Raw genomic sequence first — 21370 nt, forward strand, 5'->3', positions numbered from 1 at the left:
AAAAATTCAAAAAATCCCGTTCATATAAATGGAGAAGTATATTTTCGGAACATCCACTCGTTGGACCAAGCAATTTTGTTTGAAGTACAATTAACAGGGAGAAGCAGGTGTCTTTGATCTTTCAAGAGGAGTATTTTTTTTTATTTCTCCTAGTGAATAACTGCTCTAACGATTTAAATCTTCTGATTTAGGTTACTGATGGGCGAGGTCTCTATGGTGGTGACATGCTTACAACGACAAAAATCATGCAAGAAATGGCGCAGAAAATGAGTAAGGACATCCTGACTGTGCCTGACCAGCAACAGCGAGAAGCCATCGTAACTGAGCTCCTTCACAGTGTGGTCAAAATTGGATCCAATCTCCTTGATACATCGCAACACGCCTCTTGGCATGATCTAACCTACGACGAGCAGATGCGAGTCGCCTCGTCACTTCTTGTTGGACTTGAAGAGAATTCTTTTCTCCTGGCCGATACCGTCAATAGAGAGAAGACTGTCACCCATGCTGTTAAAAATATATGTAAGTTTGATCAAAGTTATTTTATTTAAACTCAATTTTACCTCCAGGTAAAATTCATCTTTATGGGAATGCTCTGATGCCCCTCTCTATTTTGTCTATTTTGAAATTTGAAAAGAACTGATCTTGTAAAAATCTTGAATCCAATTGGTAATATTGTTAATAATATTTCTACAGGAGAATTACAAGAAAGTCCATAAAATTTGTCGAAGTTTCTAAAACACAGTACTGAAAAAGTATGAGAACTGGACTTGTCAATAGTCTAGAATTTTTGATTATCTCCTAAGTTATGATAACTTCAAATGTGCATGATGCTAAACAGCAACAAGTTTACTACGAGCATTCATTTTTGAGTGTTCCTTGTGTTTTAAGGGTTCATCTGGTATGTACTCTGTATGTACTCATCTGTGTATCTTAGCTTTAAACAAAAACTTAATTTTCTTAGAAGAGAGGGAACTTTATTGTTTTACTTGGTTCGGAAAATGTAGATGCTGGAAAAATCCTTGAAATTTTCAAGGATATTTTTTTTTACCAAATGTATCCAGAAAAACTATTTTGTTGAAAAGAGTCTAACTAAGAGTTTTATTAGGACTTATCTTAAACAAATCATTCCAATTTTTATAATGCAGAGTGAATTTGAAAAAAAATAGCGAAGAATATTCAAAGATTCCATCAGAAGACTGATAGTGATGAAAGCTGATCTTTGTGTTGCTATCCTTCGTTTTTTGTCCTTCCAATATTTTGATGTTGAAGTTTTTATCATTTGTATTTCACATTATGGTGATCTCAATCAGTTCTCATGTCAGAGAGCCTGCCTAATTATCGTATCTGTTCTCTGTTCTAGTGTTGAGCGTACGAGTGCTAGAGCTACGCAACGTTGGGGCTGAAGTCTTTCCATCAGCCTCCAACATAGATGAGTGGCGGGTTGGTAACGACAACTGGCTCCAGATTCAGCGAGCTGCACTTTTGGCGGCCAACAATGAACAACGACTGGTCCGTCTAGTTTTTGCAGAGTTTGATCACCTCGAGGAAATCTTGCGGCCGCAATCTCCATCGCCCAACACAAGTAAAATTATCAACAGCAAAGTGATCTCAGCATCACTGGGCAAAGGACGCCATATCCAACTGAATGAGCCAGTCACCATTTGTTTGAAGCACCTGCAGACAGAAAACGTCAGCAGTCCTGTCTGTGTTTATTGGGATTACATTCAGAGGTTGGTTGATTCATTTTTTCGGAGGCCTCGCCAAGTCTTCAGTAATTTTAAAGTTAAGACAAGATTGTAACTCCCTTAAACTAGAAAAACGGATGTACGGTCAGAGATTCCTCTCTTTTAGCCATCTTTTTAATTACTTGATCATAAATTGTAGCATTTCCTCCCAGCAACTGCCAAAAATTATGCTACAGAATTGTAAAAAATTCATTTTGGTAGTAACATTGCACCATCATTTTTACAACCACTTCTTGACGGGCAAGTCATATACCGCTTGACAAAATAATAACAAAAATCTAACAAATTAGGAGGTAGAAGTATGTCTGTGTTTGAATTTGAAACAATGCATTTATACATATTCTCATGTCACATATCGACGGTGAAACTACTAAACCACGTATCTCGGTTTGCGACGTCGCAGACTTCCTGTCATACTTTATTTTTTAAATGAAAAACTACTTAACATCCAGTCTTGAAAATTTCTGTGATTTTTCCTCTTTGTGCGGAGAAAATTCCGTGAAAATTTCAAGGAATGATATTGATTTGGTCTACTTCAAAAAAATAAAATGTGAGCGTAGATTTTTAAACACCGCAAACGAGATACGTGGTTTGGTAGTTTCACCGTCGATATTCTTTCTTTAAGCAAAACTATTTTGTGTAATGTGGATCACAGCAAGTTGAAAATCACGAATTGTTCTCTCTTTCTATCTCCCTTTGAAGACTCTGAATCTCAAGTCAATAGCTAAAAATGGAGAGTTGTTGTTATTATCATAATATTGTCAAAATTAATTATTTTCTTTCTTTCTTTAGATATTGGTCTGATGAGGGATGTCATGTTGCACTGACGAATAACACGCACACAGTCTGCCAGTGTAATCATCTGACACATTTTGCCATCTTAATGGATGTCCACACCACAGATCTGATGGCCCCTCATCAGGTGGCATTGCAAATCATCACTTACATAGGCTGCATAATCTCAATCTTGTGTCTTATGTTAGCTGTTATTACTTTTCAAATTTTTAGAGGATTAAAGGTAAGTCGTCAATAATCCACATATTGGTGAAGTATCATTCATAAAAGATGATCATTCACCGCTTGAGTGATTTTTCTTTACGTCATCAAAATTATGCACTGAGAATGTTTGGGAAAAAAGTACTGAAAAGAAAATGTTAGCAGAAATTGAAGGACAGAGCAAATTATTATGTCAAATTTTTTTTCCCTCCCCATTGACATCAAATTGATTTTTTGAGTTCGTTTTGAATAGGTTACTCATATCTTAAAAAAATGATAAACACGGAAAAAAACTGTTTTGGTTGTGTAAAACCCAGATAAAAATCTAATTTTTGCTGTCTCGCAACTTTTTACCATAACCATCACTTATTTTTTCATTTTGATTATAGTCTGATCACTACAAGATAACAGTTATTCCCTAATAGAGAACTAGCTCGAAAGAATTTTACTGCTTCATCTGATAGTGCTCTAAGAGCTGAGTTTGCAGTACTTTTTATAACTTTTTTCTAATACAGGAAATTGTAGAAAAATATAAATAGATTTCAAAGTGAGAAATTTACCACCCTCTGACGTTTTCAGGCAGCGTTTCTCATTTGAAGATGTGTATTTTAACAGATTAGGCCATTTTGTCAAATTTCCTTTAATAATTGTTCGATTTGGAAACCAAGGGTATTCTCATGCTCAGTTTGTTCAGTAGTTTCCACTGAAACATTAAATTCCTCAATTTTCATTACACTCTTACCATGAATACAAATTTATCTTTGTATCCCCTCTTTTGTTTCAGTGCGATCGAGTGACAATCCACAAAAACCTGTGTGCCTGTCTCCTCATTGCTGAGCTTTTATTTCTAGTCGGAATCAGCCGAACTGATCAACAGTTCCTCTGTGGTGCAATCGCTGCTGCGCTACATTTCTTTTTCCTTTGTGCTTTTGCGTGGATGTTTTTAGAAGGTACGAAAACCATAGTCAACAGGTTAAATTTTCATGGGCTTCTGTTATTCAGCCATGTATATACTTTTTTTTTAGGATGTATGCTGAAGAGTGTCAGTGGATTATTTAATCAACGTTATATAAATGGATCCAAAAGCAATTCGCTTTTATAAAGTTGATTGATGACATCACTCACCCAATCAAAAGTTGCTGTTTATAGCAAAAATAACCTGTCCAAGGTCTCTGATGATGTCTCTAATGTTTCATCATCAGCATCATTTACGATATTATTAGTATTATTTTAATGGCTGAAGTGACATTGCAAGTTCTTGCTCATGTATTATTTTATTTTCAAAAAATTAACCAACAGTTTTTCTTAAAATTCTTCATGAATTTTCTTCACCCATTCAAAAATGTTTGCACCAAATTTTATAGAAAAATTTTAGTTGTTTTGTTTTTGAAAAATAAAAATTTATCGGAGATTCCTAAACATTGTAACTAACTGCAGCCATCAACTTTTTGGTGCCGATTAAATTAATATTTCGACGGTGAAACTACCAAACCACGTATCTCGTTTGCGGTGTTTAAAAATCTACGCTCGCATTTTATTTTTTTTAAGTAGACCAAATCAATATCATTCCTTGAAATTTTCACAGAATTTTCTCCGCACGAAGAGGAAAAATCACAGAAATTTTCAAGGCTGGACGTTAAGTAGTTTTTCATTTAAAAAATAAAGAATGACAGGAAGTCTGCGACGTCGCAAACCGAGATACGTGGTTTGGTAGTTTCACCGTCGATTTGTTCTTAACCATCAGAAAAATATACCCATCCTGATAATCACCACCTACTACATCCTTCTTGCTTCAATCATTATCTAGTTAACACTGATTCCACTCTTCATCATTTTTTATCCTCCCTTCAAAAAAACTCCAAAAAATGTGAGAAAAATGCAATAATTATTTAGTAGTGTTTTTCTCAGTGAGACTTTACAGTTTGGTTGTTGGAGCCAAAACAATCAAACTTAGAGTGTTTGATGTATATATTTAAAATAAAAAATTCACTTTTTAATATTTTATTTCAAAAATTGTTTCTATCCTCTGCTCAATGTTTATTTTTTTCGTTTTTCCAGGTTTTCAATTGTATGTAATGTTAATAGAAGTATTTGAAGCAGAAAAGTCGAGGGTATGTTGGTACTACACGTTCGGCTATGGAGTGCCTCTGCTCATAGTATTAACATCGTGTCTCATAGACCCATTAAGTTATGGTACAAATCGATACTGTTGGCTGCGGGCTGATAACTTTTTCATATTCAGCTTCGTTGGTCCTGTTGTAATTGTGATACTTGTAAGTATTATTCTTTTTTTCCATTTTTATTTTTTTTACTTACGTCTGTGTAAAATGAATTCACTTGCTCGACAAAAGTATTTTCTTTTCAGAAGAGATTTCAAGTCATTTTTAATGCTGTTCCAAAAACAATCAGCTTTTCTCAGGGTCAGAGATGAAATGTTTAAATTTATTCATATTTTTGACTCTGCGGCTTATAGATTACTGTAAAAAGTCAATATCACATTTTTTGATGCAAACTTCTTGTTCAACCTTCATTTTTTGGGCCTTAATCATTTTCGATAAACAAAGCCTCAATTAGAGAGAATCAAAACTCAATGTAAAAAATGTCGTTAGAGGAAAATTTCGTGTAACAGGGTACTTTTCATATCTTAGAAGAACTTTGCTTTGAAATATAATTTGATTGTTATTCTTATTTCTTTTCCAGGCCAATGTTGTCTTTTTAAGCATGGCAATTTACATGATGTGTCGGCATAGCAACACATCTGTCACCATGAAAAGTAAAGAACATTCCAGGCTTGCTAGTGCAAGGTAAGCGCTTTGTCATTTTGAATTTTTTCCTAGGTATTCTAAGAGCATGCATATTGCAATAATAATCTAATGCCACCCCTCTTAACTCTAAAAAAATTCAATCTTCTTGAGCTAATGGTATATAGATGAACCAGAAATTTGTATCATAGCAAGTAATGGCTTGCAAATCTAAGTCCATTTACCATATTAATACTTCATTTCTGACGTCATTTTGAATAATTATGATGTACATTTGTATATTTTTGTACTTGAAAACAGCTTCAAAATGAAATAATGTAAATATTTTAGTCAAATTTGCTTTCATATTTAAGCACTGAAGCGCAGAGAAAATAACGCTTTCTTTTCTTAAATCAACAAGATGTTTGCAATATTGGATTTTGAAATATTTGCTCAAAAATTTTATCAAAGCAATTTATTTCCATTACTTTGAAGAAAAACTTAACAATGACGATAATGAAGAGGTAGATTGCTAATGTAATGGTGTTTGTTTTTAGTTTTATGCTGTCTTTTCTCTCTCTCTTATCTGTATATTCATTTCTCTTTTTTATTTGCATGGCGAAGTGGGAAGGAAGAAAGTGCTCTTCAATCTAAACTTCAGTCTCACTTGTAAGATTTTTTCCTTAATCTTTTCTTTGTCGTTTTGTCTCCTTCATCTCTTGACGTTTCATCCAATCATTCGTAGCACCTCTGCTTGTTTCTGTTTCTTCTTTTTTTCGCTTTTCAATTCTTATTTCATATTTAACTACAATAATGTTCCTCATTCTGGATCAACTTTTTGAATACCTTATTAACTTGTTATTTTTTTATTCAATCAAGCATTCCTTCCATTTATTTGTTAATTCATCTCATGCATGATACTTTTTTTCAAAAGAGAATATCTCCAGTATCAACCTAAGGTACCATTTCTTTGAAACTTGTAAACACATTTCATCTGCGAGTCACTGGATGTTTGTGATACCGTTGATATTATTTTTCATTTTATTCGAAAGACAAATAGAAATGAACATCTTCTGCCTGAAAATTCACCGTTATTTGTGATCTTTTCCCAAGTATCAGTATTAGAGACTATTTATACTTCGATAGTGAAACTGCAAAAATGAGAATATTGATTATGGTATTTTAAAACCTCGACTCCTTCTTAATTTTTAAAGGGAGCCGGACATAACATTGTGGCTTGAAATTCTCACAGAATATTCTTCACACTGACAAGGGGAACTTACGGACCTGCCGCCTCCGATTGGGCTGAATTTTTTTTTACAGATTCTATGGACCAATTCTAGAGGTCAATTTGAGCCGTTTTCCCGAATGCGCAATAGGAAGGGCGTAAAAAATTCCCAAAAGTTGCGTTTTCGGCGTGTGATTTGGTCGTGCGGCGCGTGGCAACACTGAAGCAGCCTCTAGTACCGCTTTAATCGGCCTGACGGTTTCAGCGGAGTCCGGAGCCCTATTGCACACGTATTGGTTCCATGATAGTGATGTCCCGGGTTCGGTCCTCGACTTTTTATTTTCCGCATGATCACTTAACATTTTATCAACAACTATCATGGAACAGGTACGTGTGCAGTAGGGCTCCGGACTCCGCTGAAACCGTCAGGCCGATAAAGCGGTACTAGAGGCTGCTTCAGTGTTGCCACGCGCCGCACGACCAAATCACACGCCGAAAACGCAACTTTTGGGAATTTTTTACGCCCTTCCTATTGCGCATTCGGGAAAACGGCTCAAATTGACCTCTGGAATTGGTCCATAGAGTCTGTAAAAAAAAATTCAGCTCAATTGGAGGCGGCAGGTCCGTAAGTTCCCCTTGTGAGAAGAAAAACCTGGGAAGTTTTTAACAATAGACGTCTAATAGTTTTCCATAAAGGAATAGAAGTATGGCAGGAAGTTTTCTACGCCACAAACTGAAGTACAAATTTTTACAGTTTCACCATCGACTGATCCTAGTCTTTAAGACCAAGTTTCAGGAAAAATGATTATGTTGATGTTTAACTAGTGACTCAAAAGTATCCGATACTCTCTTAGTTTTAAAGATTCTCAATCATCGATTGACATGCCTCTAAGATTTTGTGATTTTTAAAGTATACTTTGTGTGTTTATCTTCATCCAAAAAACTGTTCTCTTCAAATGTAGATCAATCTGATAATGATAAAATAAAAATGAATCATATCTAAGAAGCTTTGAAGCAACTTTGTACACACTTAAAAATAAAGAATCATCCTTTTTCAAAACGATAATATACAAAAAAGTATGGATTGTCTTCAGGAACTAATTTTATCGTTGTTCTTTTTCAGAGCGTGGCTGCGTGGGGCCATAGTTTTAGTTTTTCTACTTGGGCTGACGTGGACATTCGGCCTCCTGTACTTGAATGAAGAGTCCGTCATCATGGCGTACATCTTCACCGTCCTCAATAGTTTACAAGGATTATTCATCTTTGTTTTCCATTGTGTTCAAAATGACAAGGTATGTTAACGCCAACTAATCAAAACGTTGAAAACGTTTTTGTAGCACTGGAATATTAATTGAATTGATTTTTAAAGCACAACTCCTGCTAATTTGGCAAGAAAGATTCCACCTTGGTTTTTTATGAATTTTTGGTAACAATTACAACAACTTGGTACCTATTTTGCCATCTTGCCCAAAAATCTGTGCTACACGAATCAAAATTCAAAATGATCTCCCTCCAAACAATATTACTAAAATTTTAAAACTCTTGAAGCAAGTAAATTAAAAAATTTGAGGTAAATTCCTGATCTCTGACGTAAATGGCCTTTTTACGGATTGTCGTAATAAATTAAGTAATTAACCATTTTTCGAAAGTTAGGGGTGTGTATGAAACGGATTGCATTCAGCAAAAAGGAAGCAGCGCAATGCAATTACAGTGTTTTCAAAATCGTGCAAACTCTTCTTTTTTTTTAAAATATACTTAACATATGTACAGTATTAAAGTTTACACGATTATTTTCCTTTGAAGTTCACAATTTTTTGGTGGGAAGAATTCTTCTATTCTAGGAGGATTTCTAGTTAATTTGGAAGAAGCAACATTTTAACAACACTATAATCGCGCCCGTTCCTTTTTGCCAAATGCGATCCAAATATTTAAAAAAAGGAAAACTGTAGAGCTATATGAAGAGAAATTTGTTTGGTGGTGTGTGCAGGTACGCAAAGAGTACCGCAAACTAGTCCGACAGCACTCGTGGATCTCCAAGTGCCTCGGCTGCTGGGAGTCGCCGCCGAACGTTGGCGTGGTGAGCGGGAAGGAGCGGCGCGCATCCCTCTACGCGGGCAACAACTCAGCCCCGAGCCACAGCACCGACTCGAGCACGGCGCACTCGCATTCGCCGCACGCAACAAACGTGGGTACCTCTCCTCTACCTCTCTCCCCGGCCTTGGCCCCAAGCCTGGCCTCCAGCCCGGCCCCCTGCCCAGGTATTTACTCATTACCCTGCGCCTTCGTTCCACCCTCAACACCTGCGGGGCCGGGCTTCATCACTCTCCTCGCTTAACGCTTCTCACCGGCTTCTCACCTCTGTTAATCACCTAGCGTACTCATCGCTCTACTGTATTTACGGGTGTCTGCAAGACTGGAAAATATAAAAAAAACAAGGGGAAAAAACGGGAGACAAGGTTAAAAATACAAAACTAGAAACTCAAGACGTTTTAACGTAATTTATTTACGGGTGTCTGCAAGACTGGAAAATATGAAAAAAACAGGGGGAAAAAAGGGGAGATAAGGCTAAAAATACAAAACTAGAAACCCAAGACGTTTTGACGCAGAACAGTTATTTTAGGTTGGCAAATAAATTAAAAATTAAAAAATTTCGAAGGAAAACCTGAGACCCACATGTTGGGGGCCAACATCTGAGAAGGACAAACGAAAACACTGATAACAAGAGACATTAATGCCAGCACAGTCAACCAAAAACAACCACTATGCAAGTTCGAAACTAGAAAATGAAGACTCAATCCACAAAGCTCTGATTTGGCATATTTTTATGAAACCTGACCTTATGAAAATGCTTTTGGAGGCTGCTCTTAAAATATTGACAGTGAAACTCCCAAACCACGTATTTTGGTTTGCAGCGTTGCAGACTTCCTGTCATAGTTTAATTTTTAAATGGAGAACTACTCGAACATCAATTCTTTAAGACCTCATTGACTTTTCTTCTCTATGCGAAGAAAATTCTGTGAAAATTTCAAAGAATATTGTTGATTTGTTCTCATTCAAAAAGAATAAGAAGGGAGCGCAGATTTTGAAACACCGCAAACTAGGTAAGTGGTTTGGGAGTTTCAGCGTCAATATGTAAAGCTGAAGATCAGGTTTTTTGACTCTCTTTCTCTCTTTGGTTAATGCACTTGTGACACTGGTTTACATTCCCCTTAAAAATATTACATAACCCTCTACTTGAGCCATTTCCGCAAAGAAGAAAAAAAGGAGGCACAAGCAGTCCTGAGCTCAGTTGTACACTTTAAAAGTAGCTGCAAAAAAGTCAAAATTCAGAGTGTAAGAACAAAGCTCAAATTTTGAGTCTTATGGAGGAGTAAAACTTCAATCCCATTTGGCTTGGTTCTAGCTGGATGTAGCGTAGCTTTCCTCTCTTAAGTTCGCAGTTTAAAACCATGACAAAAAAAAAAAGAAAGAAAATGCACATTCTGAGAATCAGAGAGATGAATGTAATGGTTCCTCATCAAAACTACATTTTTAAAAAGATAATTACTCCACTTACCCAAAAAATATCAGTTACACACCGGCTCTCTTCTTTAAATAGGTATCTAGATGTTTCCTCTCTATGAAAAAAAGCAAAAATTAGGTAAACTTCATTTTTGTCAGTCCTGCAGACATTCAATCTTTTTTTAGCTGTCATCACTAACTGTACGCAAGGTATTGCACTGGTTCTGGGAACCCTCCACTTAACCCCAATAAAAGAAAAGTTTTTTTATTACGTATTGTATATGTTTTTCCTACATGCGTAAAAGTAATCAGAAATTATGAATGTATCAAAGAGTGTAGTTAAGTCCATTCCATTCTGGAGAAATGGTTTCGGTACTCTTCATAACACACTAGAACTTCTGTTCAATGTGGCCAGATTCAACATAAATGCCAACTATTAAAAAATGTCTCCTTGTCTTATAATAAACTTTACTGATTCTTATAAGATGTTTTGAACCAAGAAAAAGGATACATTGCAATTACAGCAATACTCTGAAATAATTTTTTGTAGTGTTGGCTCATTTCATGGCTGATTATCTGTGTGATAAACAGTCTGTCACAAATAGCTAAAAATTAGATCACCTAAATTTATGAAATTCATGGTTACTGTGGGTATGTTTCTTAGTATAGGATTCGAAACATATTTCATGAAAACTGTTCTATTTTCTTACTCATAAAATCTAATTTTTCTTTCCCGTTTAACTATATATTTTTAATCATAATTCAGATGTAAAACCCTCTCAAATACTTTCTTCCTTCATTGTTGTAACCTTCTATTTTTCTCTAATTGAAATATGTGAGAAATTACCAAGCATCTCAAGGTCAACTTAATTCCTAGGATTGTAAAGTGTAAACTCGCGTATTTTGTCTGTTCAAAAATCTAGGAAAAATTGTCAGTATGAATCAATTTATTGTTTTAATTTTTAATTTCGTAATTTTTTCCCCTTATTTTTTCACACTCCTAAAAATTAATTCAATTTTAGTTTATTTTATCTGCAAATCGCACAGTATGTTTTTTTTTTTTTTTTTTTTTGTATGTATGAGTCCTGTCTGATCATATTTATCTTTCTCACCCCAAAAAAAGGAATAATCCATCTTCAGTAATTATTTCAAGAAAATCTGAATTAGGGCATTCTACTAACCTTGTATTTATTTCTGGGGCCTAAATATATTTTTTTCACTGAAACTCAAGAAAGTTGACCATTCCCACTAAAATTCAAGTAACTTCTACCTATTGCCTAAAACCGCTTTTTATTTTGACATTATTTTCCTATTTAATTTTATTATCAGTTGGCTTTGATGGTGCCGAATAGTCTATAAGATGAGGCTACATCTCCTGCACAGAAAATTCGAAAATGCAATGGGAATACATATGTATTTTCGGTCTGCCGTTCAAAAATTCAGATAAAATTCCACGTTCACTTGTCTTTAAAAATTATGTGAGTTACGAATTTGAGGAGTTAACCTAGGGACTTAAAAATAAAATGTTTAAAATCTTACACATTTTGAGAAAAGTTTCCTCTTTAAATCTGTCATATTTAGATTAATGAAAAATCAAATGGTCGTCATGAAGTTTTCAGGGATTGTCAATCTCTGATCTTAGATTCCCGTTTGTTTTTGAACGATGGACGAAAAATGCTGTTTTATTTTAAGTTTTTGAAATTCCTGTGTAGAAGGCTACTTGCCACCATAAAGCACTCATTGTTTTTTTTTTCCTTTCTCAAAGTTTTTCTCTTTTCTTCCTAGACTCTATTTAGACGCTGAGGATTCATAGGGCTTATAGAAACTCTTTTTTTGTTTTAGTATTACCTTCACCGGGGCTGGAGCTCACGGAGTGGGAAAGGCGCAGAGAATTCGCCAAGTGTGGGAACCAACCCGCAACCCACTAACATTAGTACGCACACTCTGCCTGAGAACCAGGTGGAGGTGTGCGTAGCAACTCTCCCGTATGTTAAGCCCTGTTCACGCGGATTCCCCCCTCCTAACATCCCCAAATCGGCCACCACCTGGGGCCCCCTCAATAAACCTTTTATCTGGAAAGTAAGTATTTTTGCCGAGTGATTCTGCTCCACCCCTTCCTTCTCGCTTTACGCAGTAGACTCAGGTTACTAACCATTTCAAAAACCGCTTCAAATTTCCTCCACCTCCTGTTTTGTAGAGTATTGCGTGCTGATTTTCCATCATCCCTCTGTGAGAGGGATGAAATCATTTTCTCTTTTGTTTGATTTTGTTATGTTTTCCCAAATCTTCCATTCCTCATAATCAAAAATTCATACTGATAGATTAATCAGTAGTTTGTCTGATTCTGAAATTCAACATATTCATTGAGTCTGACGAAAAAATTAAGGGGGAAATAGATGGAACAAAGAAGGAAGAAAGTGTTCGCAATTTGACGCAGAGGAATTTTTCCTACTTCCTAGATTGTGTTTGAAAAATAGAGTAATTTGTGAGTTTTTAAAATTTTTAGATTTTGCAAGTTAATGAGTGCGTTTGGTTTCGCATATTTTTTTCATTTCTTTGAGCATGTCAATGAAAGTCAAATTATCCCTTTTGTGCCCCAAAAAAGATTTTCTCACATCAAATTATGTATTTTCTTCTGGAAAGTGTTACCTTTTTTTAAATTTTAAACATCATTAAATTCAGCAAGAAAAGAGTTCATGGATGAATAATTTACATCCGGCCAAGGCTTATTTTGACAGCAACTATACTTTTCAACATTTTGCATCCTGTGAAGTGTTTTACTTATCCAAAAAAACGTAATCCTCCCACCAGTTGTGCAGTCAGTTTAGGCCACTTAGTCTCAGGTGATCAGCATGTCTATTTGCTCGAATATCAAAGGTTTTTTATTCCCTACATCTAAAGTATGGAGTAACTATGACAAACTTCATTTTTGAAACTAAAAAAAAAAATCCAAGTGTTTTGTACCGTTTGCAGAAAATTAATCCTGCCATGTTAGCTTTCTTATGTTTTCTCTACTTTATTTAATTTTTACAGTGTAACCTCAGAATTACCATTGTTTACTGTATTACTTCAGTCAATGAAAAATCACATCTTATTTTGAAAAAATCTGTAAAAATGCACCTCTTATTGATGAAAAGTCTCTTAACATCTTGTAGGGTTATCTTTTGAGCTTTTGACGTCAAAAATTACTACCCATATTCAGATTTTTTCCTACATTCATATCGATGGCTAAAATGTGAAACCTTGTATCTCCGTTTGCGACATCGTAGACTTTCTGCCATACTAGGCTGTTTCTTTTGAAAACTAGTCAACGTAATTTCTTGGAAATTTCAAGCTATAAAGTTGCCTTGTCGATATTTTCGAATATATTTCGAATTTGGCGATAGCTGGTGTGACTTGCTTACTTTCTACTTAACATGGTCCCACTGCCATTTATCACTATTGAACTCCTATCTAGATCGCATTTAGCAAAAAGGAACCAGCGTGGTTACGGTGTTTTCAGAATCGTGCAACTTCCTGTTTTCTCTTGAAAATACTCAATATGTGTACACAGTATTAAAATTTACACGATTATTTTCCTTTCGAATCAACAATTTATTGGTGGAAAGCCAAAACTATCTGTTACTCTGGGAATTTTTTTAGTTAATAGAGAATTTGCAGGCGTCTTAAATTTGATGAATTTCTTGTTTAAGTGGAAACTAATGAGTGAACTGAACGCGAGGATACCCTTGGTTTATGAATTGAGCAATTTTTGGAGAAGATATGACGAAATGATGTAATGTGCTGAAATACACACGTTTAAATGGGAAATGCCACCAGATGACGTCACTGGGCAGAGCATTTTCTCACTTTTAAATCTATTTTAAAACTATTTTCCAAATCAGAAAAAAATTATGAAAAATACTGTGAAATCAGCTTTTTAAGCGCTTTCAGATAAAACAAAAAAAATGTGTATGCAAATGCTCCATTATGAAGAAGCAGCATTTTTACAACGTTGTAGTAGCTCTGGTCCCCTTTTGCTGAATGCGATCCATTTTTGAAAGCTCTGCTACACAGAAACCCAATCGTTAAATGATCGTTAATCGTACAATGATTTTTAGAAAAACTAAAACTATCATAATTGAATGAAAAATAATGTCAGTAAGAAGAAGAGACATAAATATATTTTTCTTATTAGACGAGAAATCTCCCGTATTTACACTTATAGTAATAATGGTAACAACTAGAATTTTAATTTATAACCAGTTCTACATCCAAAAAAAAAGGTAATATTCTTAAAAATTTTAATTATGTTTATAGCTTCTATAGTGATATTCGTCTGTAATTTGACAGGTGTTTAATTTCGATTCCCTTCGTTTGTTCCAGCAGAACATCAAGGCCTACCCGCACCACGCAGTGAGCTGTGAGTTGGACCCGACCGAGATCCCGATCCAGCGCCCGGGCAGCCACACCGGTCGCCGAGCCCACTCGCCCTGGAACCACACCTACACGGAGATCACCGTCAACGCTCCTCTTCCGATCGAGGACCCCGTCTACGAGGAGATCGAGAGGGAGCGCGAACGGGATAGGGACAGAGGTCAAGTCTCGGACGTCTCCGATGAGGATGGCCGCAGGCAGTCGGACATGTCGCGGCAGTCGAGTCGCTCCTACGGCGACCACCGACCGCTCATCCCGTACTCGCCGTCGCCGGCCGCGGACCGCAACTTCCACTCGGCGTTGGACGCTGCCTTCCAGCAGCGGCTCAAGGAGCAGAGCGCCAAGACGGTGGCCGTGCTGGACGGCCAACGCGTCGTCTGTCATCTCCAGCCGACGTACATGCCACGCATCGTGTACCCTCCGTATAGCGAATGTTAGCTGCTGCCTTATCTCGGCGTAGAGAAGAAGGAGGTGTTTGCATCTTGAGGATTGTTTACCCCGTGGCGGAGGTCGGTACAGCTAGAGTCCCTTTATACTGAGAGTCAAGACAATGTGAATCCATTTCTAATTGGTTCCCGTATTTTAGGCCTTCACACTGTCACAAACGGGAATAAAGATTACATTTTTGCCGATTGCAAAGATTATAATCTGGAATGGACCAGGGAATTATGGGTTCGGCAAGGAACAAACGGAATGAGAGCAGAATGAGAGAAGGAACGGAGAGAGGAATTTGAGAATGTGCCGATCAAAGATTACGAAAAACGTTCAATTTCTGTAATCTTTATTCCCGTTTGTGACTCCATGGGGGGTGTTGTCTTGACTCTCAGTATAAAGGGACTCTAGGTACAGCATGGCGTTGATATTCCAGCAAAATTCGGAATGCGAAGAAACGGACTATAACGTCCAATTGTTTTGCGTAATTCAATTTATATGATGTAATTTCAAACACTTTATACAGAATGACTTTTTTCCCTAAATTACACCGTTTCCAAGAAAATTGATGATGAAAATCGTCTGTATCGACCTACGTAAGCAAAAAAATCAAAGATGCCCGAAATGCAAACACCTTCTTTTTTTCTCCATGTTATCCCGGGGTGAGTCGATGACTCGAGCCCTGTTGGTTTTCTTAGACCAGTCGCGTAAGAACTTTCTCGTTTCGAGCATTGTGAAATCTACAGTGTGCTTGGTCTGTTGATGAGGGTCGTTTCATTTTGCTGTTTTAGATTTTATGATTATTGACTCGAGTAGTCTAGGTCCCTTTGAAATCCCATCAACTATGATGCTCATCAAATTTTTAAGTTTTAACTCAAAAGAGGAATTATGCTTCTTGGTGTAAGTTCAAATACCACTGTAAAGATTATAATGATAACATTGTATTGACAGTCAAAAATATTCATTCTCTGCAACTCGTTATCTACTGTGCTGAGGAGAAGCATAGTATGAGCTTTCGGGCGTCTACAAATTTATTTTGATGAATCATGCATTTTTGGGATAATTTTTGAATATTTTATTCCGATTTTTCAGAGGATTTTGTTCATAATTTGATCCAATAAGTCTAACAATTTCAAGAAAAAATATTCATAACTTTCTTCAAAAATTAATCTTTTTTGGAAGGAAATGTGGTAACATCTGGCTGCTCATACGGCTTTTTTTTTGCACAGCAATTAGGAAATATCTCATTTTGTGTTTTAAGAATATTTATCATGGGAAATCTTGCCAAAAACTGACTCCTTAATGAGAATTTTGCATTTATGTATTAATTTTATTCTCTAAGCAATATTTTTCTTGCCTTTCATCAATTGACAAAATCATCCTATTAAATTGAATTTAGTTTGTGAAGAGCAACAATGGTATAATATTTATGACTCTGTGAATTCTCAGAACTTGAATGATCCTGATAAGTAAGAGATTATTGCTTACCACCAAATTGAGCAACTGAAAGCCAGAATTTTATAATAGAATGAAAATTACGAATAAGATGTTAATTTTCTTCTCCCATTGTCAATCCGAGTTGCAGGGAATATGCCGATTTTGTCGTTTAGAGAACATCAAAAAAATCCTTTTTCTCCCTCTTTGTCAAGTAAAACTTTAAGTTGGTAATATTGGTGATTTCATTCTTGCGGAAAAGCTTCACTGGAAAAATGCTTTCCTATGATGGAAAATCTTTTGAAAAATGACTGAAACAAACAAACTTAATGACTTTTACATTAAATTTTCTCCAGAGTAGAAAATTTGGCCCTGCGAGAAAGTTCAAAAAGCGCCTAAATTATTTTTATCATGTTTTTCTTTTGGTAGGGAAGTCGTGTGACTGTTACCATTGTATCATATTGCTATTGAGGTAAATTTCTACGATTTTCTCTCCTCAGTCTAGTCGATTTTTTTCTTTTAATTTGAATGTGTGTTATATTGTTAAATAATCATGTGCCACTGATTTGATCGGAGTTTAAAGCGCAGTAGTATCATAGGACCATTGGTATCATTGTGAACTGCATCCATTAGTTTTGGAAAAATGAAAACTAGAAATTAATTTACTGTCGTAGGTTTTCAATAAAGGTCTATTTCAGAAGACTTGGTACATTAGAAATCTGGTATTTTATGTATCTAACCCTTCTCGTAAGAAATTTGCCATTCCCTTTCATTATGTGCATTCTGTTTCAAATGGTAATAATGATAGTCATCCCAAAATATATACAATTTTGGTTACAAGAAAAACCTGGAGCACCGGCTAAAGTACACGAGAAAGTAACAGGACTTGTTAAAATGTTTACAAGTCTTTTCAATTACATGCATTAATTATAGTGGTCATAGTGATTGTTTTCTATCGGTCACTCTGAGCTTTAACAGTCACAATGACCACCTCGTATGATGCATTTTCACGGTGTTGCTGTACAATTGAGGCACTGGCTGCAAGTCCTTAATGGCACTAATTAACATATAGTATCATGGTGATCGGTGGAAAATGTATGTTGAGTCGTTTGCATTTTGTTGATTCCTTGCATGTTTTTACGACCTGGCATGCACAATTTCAGTATTACAAATTGGTAGAGAAGGTGTTAACTGCTGAAAAAAAGTGGAAAACGTAGTGTAAAAGTTAAAGCGTTGCTGCGCTTTTGAATCCCGACTGTTAACAATTTCCTGATGGCTATATAAATAGAGTGCAATAAAGAGCGTTGGTATTTTAGATGTACTTTTAATTGTCAGAACTAAATACATTCGTTACTCGTTAGCTGCTCTACAAAGCCAGCACTTGAACCCTACTTTTGACAATTGCGTGTTAAGCAACATTCACTAAATATATACCACTCTGTATCTAGACTTGTTTTGTACCAAATCTTCTGATGTGATCAAAAATTACTTATTTTATTTAACATGATGAAGTGCAAATCTACCTCACAATCAAATGTGCCGCGATTATTTTAATTTTCATAGTTGAGTTTTACTTTTTCTCTGAAATTCTCCTCTCTCCTCAAAACTGTTATACCCTCCCCCCCTTTTTAGACTCTTAGGTCTGTTGTGATGTAATTTTAATTGTTCTTGCCATCTGTCTCTTTTGTAGGCGGAGATCTAGTTCATTTTAATTGTCTCTGACAAGCATCAGAATCAAAATAAGTATCGATTTAAAATGTATAGTGCGTTTTGACAAATTTCGGACAATAAATGAATTTTGTAGCACATTCGTTTTGAAGAAGTGATGAGGTCGTCCGTAAGCAGCGTTTCTTCTCATAATTTGAATGATATTTTTACAATTTTCCGAAACTAATCAATTTTGCTCTCTCTCCCCCCCTTTTTTTTCAAAATTTAGACTGTTAAAATTTTAAGATTCGCATCTATTTTTTTCTTGTTCCATCAATTATATGTTCAATTACAAGTACAAGATCAGATATTTTGTGAGATAAACTGACAATGAATCTGTATCTCAACCGATTTATTCTGAAGTTATTTTCAAACAATTTGGCTCAATTTTTTTATCATCTGATGGTTAGGTCCTGATTTTCTAGCTGCTGCTTTATGTCATGTGACTCAAAATTCCGTTATTGAAAACGATTTTCTCTTTTATAAGAAAAAAAAAATAACTATAAATAGGTAAATATCTGCATTTGTAAATATTTTTGTTGAACTTTGTAGATTTGTGAAAATTGTAATATGTGTACGATTAATGTGAGGATACTAATTTATACTCTTTTGCCAATCGTTTCGAACAAAATGTTATGTAAATAGCCATAAGAATAAGAATAAAAAAGCCTGTGATGATGCCATATACATTGGTTTAAGATTTATTTAGAAATAGTAATGTTTGTTACTACATTTAAGACTGTTTGTATATCTTTGTACAAAACTTAGCTTATGAATAATAGCAAGAATAAATTTGGTACTAGAAAAACACATGCGCCTTTTAAAATTCATCTATTTTGAAAACATTAATAAACCTACTAGGAATAAAAGAGGGAATTTTCCATTCCAGGAATTGGTAACTAGAAAACTCTTTGCAGGATTTGAATCTGTAAGAATGAAAACGAACCAGCTCAGAAAAATGAAAATTTTTAAGAGTCACAAAACACTGCACATTCGGTGAAGAAGTTACCAAAAGAAAATGCTTTCTGTCGTAAAAGACTCGTACTTAGAACAAGGCATTTTCAGTGTCTCAAGAAAAAGCCTTTAATAACTTTTTTCCTCTCTGTGCATTTTTTTGTACCTCCTTTACAGCTCAATTTTTCCAAGTTGGTGTAGTATGTGATTGCTTGTCACATTTCACCCATCTTGTTATCTAGTCAGCAAGCACTGATAGGGGCATGATTGCAGATGCTCAAAGCTTAAGGGGAAAACCCTGAATGCGCACTCATGAGCGTGATGATTACACAATGGATGTCGGTTAAAAATAATCCCATAATAATCTCTATAATCTGGGTATTTCTTTTGAATACCATTTGAGAGGCTTGGACGACAAGGCGCATAAGTGCAGTTTTTGCTGTTTTGAGACATATCGACGGTGAAAGTCGGCAATTACATAACTCGGTTTGCGACGTCGCAGACTTCCTGCCATACTTTATTTGTTAAACGGAAAACTACTCAACGGTAATTCTTTAAAACTGCCGTGATTTTTCTTCTATGTGCGAGGAAAATTCTGCAAAAACTTCAAGGAATCACGTCCATTTGTTCTCTTTTAAAATAATAACATAGTTGCGGAGATTTTCAGACACCGCAAACGAGTTATGTGATTGCCGACTTGCACTGTCGATATGTGTTTCAAGGTTTAAAATTACATGGAGCCTTATGGTGGAAAGAAAGTTCAAACTGACCTTTTTGATGCTTGAAAATTGGAATTTGGGAGCGAATTTTTCACAGAATTTGCATTACGATAAATTTTTCTCGAAATCATTAATATCGCAATTTTTTCAAAAACTGCACATATATACCTTGTTTTCCAAGCCCTTCATTTGTTCAAGGAAGTTCCCACCAGTCAGAGGAAAAAGAGTGAAACAAAAAAAATGTATTTGAACAAAACGATTCTTACCTTCAAATTCCTCCGTGAGATTTGAATCTATATCACAAGAGGTTGACCAATTTTTCTTTTGTCAACTATATATCATATAACTTTTCATGTGATTATCTATTCGGCGTGAAACTATATGCAGGATTAAAAAAAAATTTCTGGGTTACAGGTACTTACTTTAAATAAGCCAAATATTAAGACAAAGAAAGAAAAACCCAAATTCTGGAACTGGGGCCAGAAGTTTAAGATGAAAAAATATCATTCATTGCTGCGCCACGAATCGATCCGTCTTGACAATCGCGGATAACCGCGGATATTCGAGCATGCTTGAAACGGCAGTGAACACTCGTTTTTCACCGTTTCTCGGCCCGGGAAGCTCCATAGAGCCGCGGGACCACGCGGAGTCGATTCAGCGCCTCAAAATACATAGGAATTGATACTTATCTCGAACTTTTTTATTCCATCGGAAATCGAGAAAAATCGACAGGGGTTACATGGACTAAAATTTTCGGGTCAAAATCGAAACTTCTCCGATCCGGCTGAAATAAAGCTAGTCCTCCGTAAGATGAGTCGAGGAGTCCGAATTTTCGGTCCAAAATGCGCCACGAATCGATCCGTCTTGACAATCGCGGATAACCGCGGATATTCGAGCATGCTTGAAACGGCAGTGAACACTCGTTTTTCACCGTTTCTCGGCCCGGGAAGCTCCATAGAGCCGCGGGACCACGCGGAATTCGATTCAGCGCCTCAAAATACATAGGAATTGATACTTATCTCGAACTTTTTTTTTCCATCGGAAATCGAGAAAAATCGACAGGGACTAAATGGACTAAAATTTTCGGGTCAAAAACGAAACTTCTCCGATTGGGATTACAGGAAACTTGTCCGTCGTAAAATGAGTCGAGGCAATAAGAAGATGTGTTTCACATGCCGTTTTAAAATATTTTGCTGAATATCAGTCCGTTAAAAGTCTTTGATGCACAAAACCTGTGTCAAGAAACTTGTTAATGCTGAACAGTCCTCGATGTATTTTTCTCTTCATTTTTTTCTCCTATAGTACTCATCTTCACAACATTCTTTTTGTGATGTATGTTTTAGAATAAGGTCTGGTGAGGTTTTTCTGGGTTTCCCTCATCCGTTGCAACAAATGTTGGACCTGTATGTTGTTCCCAGTTAGCATCTATTCATAATGGAATTAATTTTTGAGGAGGCGAGTTGAAATATGGCAATGCTGTGAGAGCAATAATTAATA

At 35.9% G+C, this 21370-nt stretch overlaps 1 protein-coding gene across 7 annotated transcripts in view; it reads left to right on the top strand.

Moving 5' to 3' along the window:
* Positions 1–19010, top strand: part of LOC109029870 (latrophilin Cirl) — a 648752-nt gene extending 629742 nt beyond the window's left edge. For 5 of the 7 annotated variants that reach the window (XM_072305247.1, XM_072305250.1, XM_072305249.1 and 2 more), the window contains 12 exons: positions 192–519; positions 1361–1730; positions 2538–2763; positions 3526–3691; positions 4800–5014; positions 5442–5545; positions 6107–6151; positions 7834–8002; positions 8698–8895; positions 12054–12290; positions 14577–15140; positions 15471–19010. In XM_072305247.1, the coding sequence (XP_072161348.1) occupies positions 192–519; positions 1361–1730; positions 2538–2763; positions 3526–3691; positions 4800–5014; positions 5442–5545; positions 6107–6151; positions 7834–8002; positions 8698–8895; positions 12054–12290; positions 14577–15065 (2547 nt within the window). In that variant the 3' untranslated portion in view covers positions 15066–15140; positions 15471–19010. Of the gene's footprint in view, positions 1–191; positions 520–1360; positions 1731–2537; positions 2764–3525; positions 3692–4799; positions 5015–5441; positions 5546–6106; positions 6152–7833; positions 8003–8697; positions 8969–12053; positions 12291–14576; positions 15141–15470 lie in introns of those variants that run through there. The other 2 variants (XM_072305252.1, XM_072305251.1) reach the window with 2 other exon arrangements.
* The last annotated feature ends 2360 nt before the right edge of the window (positions 19011–21370 follow it).

Source organism: Bemisia tabaci, chromosome 10, assembly GCF_918797505.1.
Source record: "Bemisia tabaci chromosome 10, PGI_BMITA_v3".
NCBI classification, from domain to species: Eukaryota; Metazoa; Arthropoda; class Insecta; order Hemiptera; family Aleyrodidae; genus Bemisia; species Bemisia tabaci.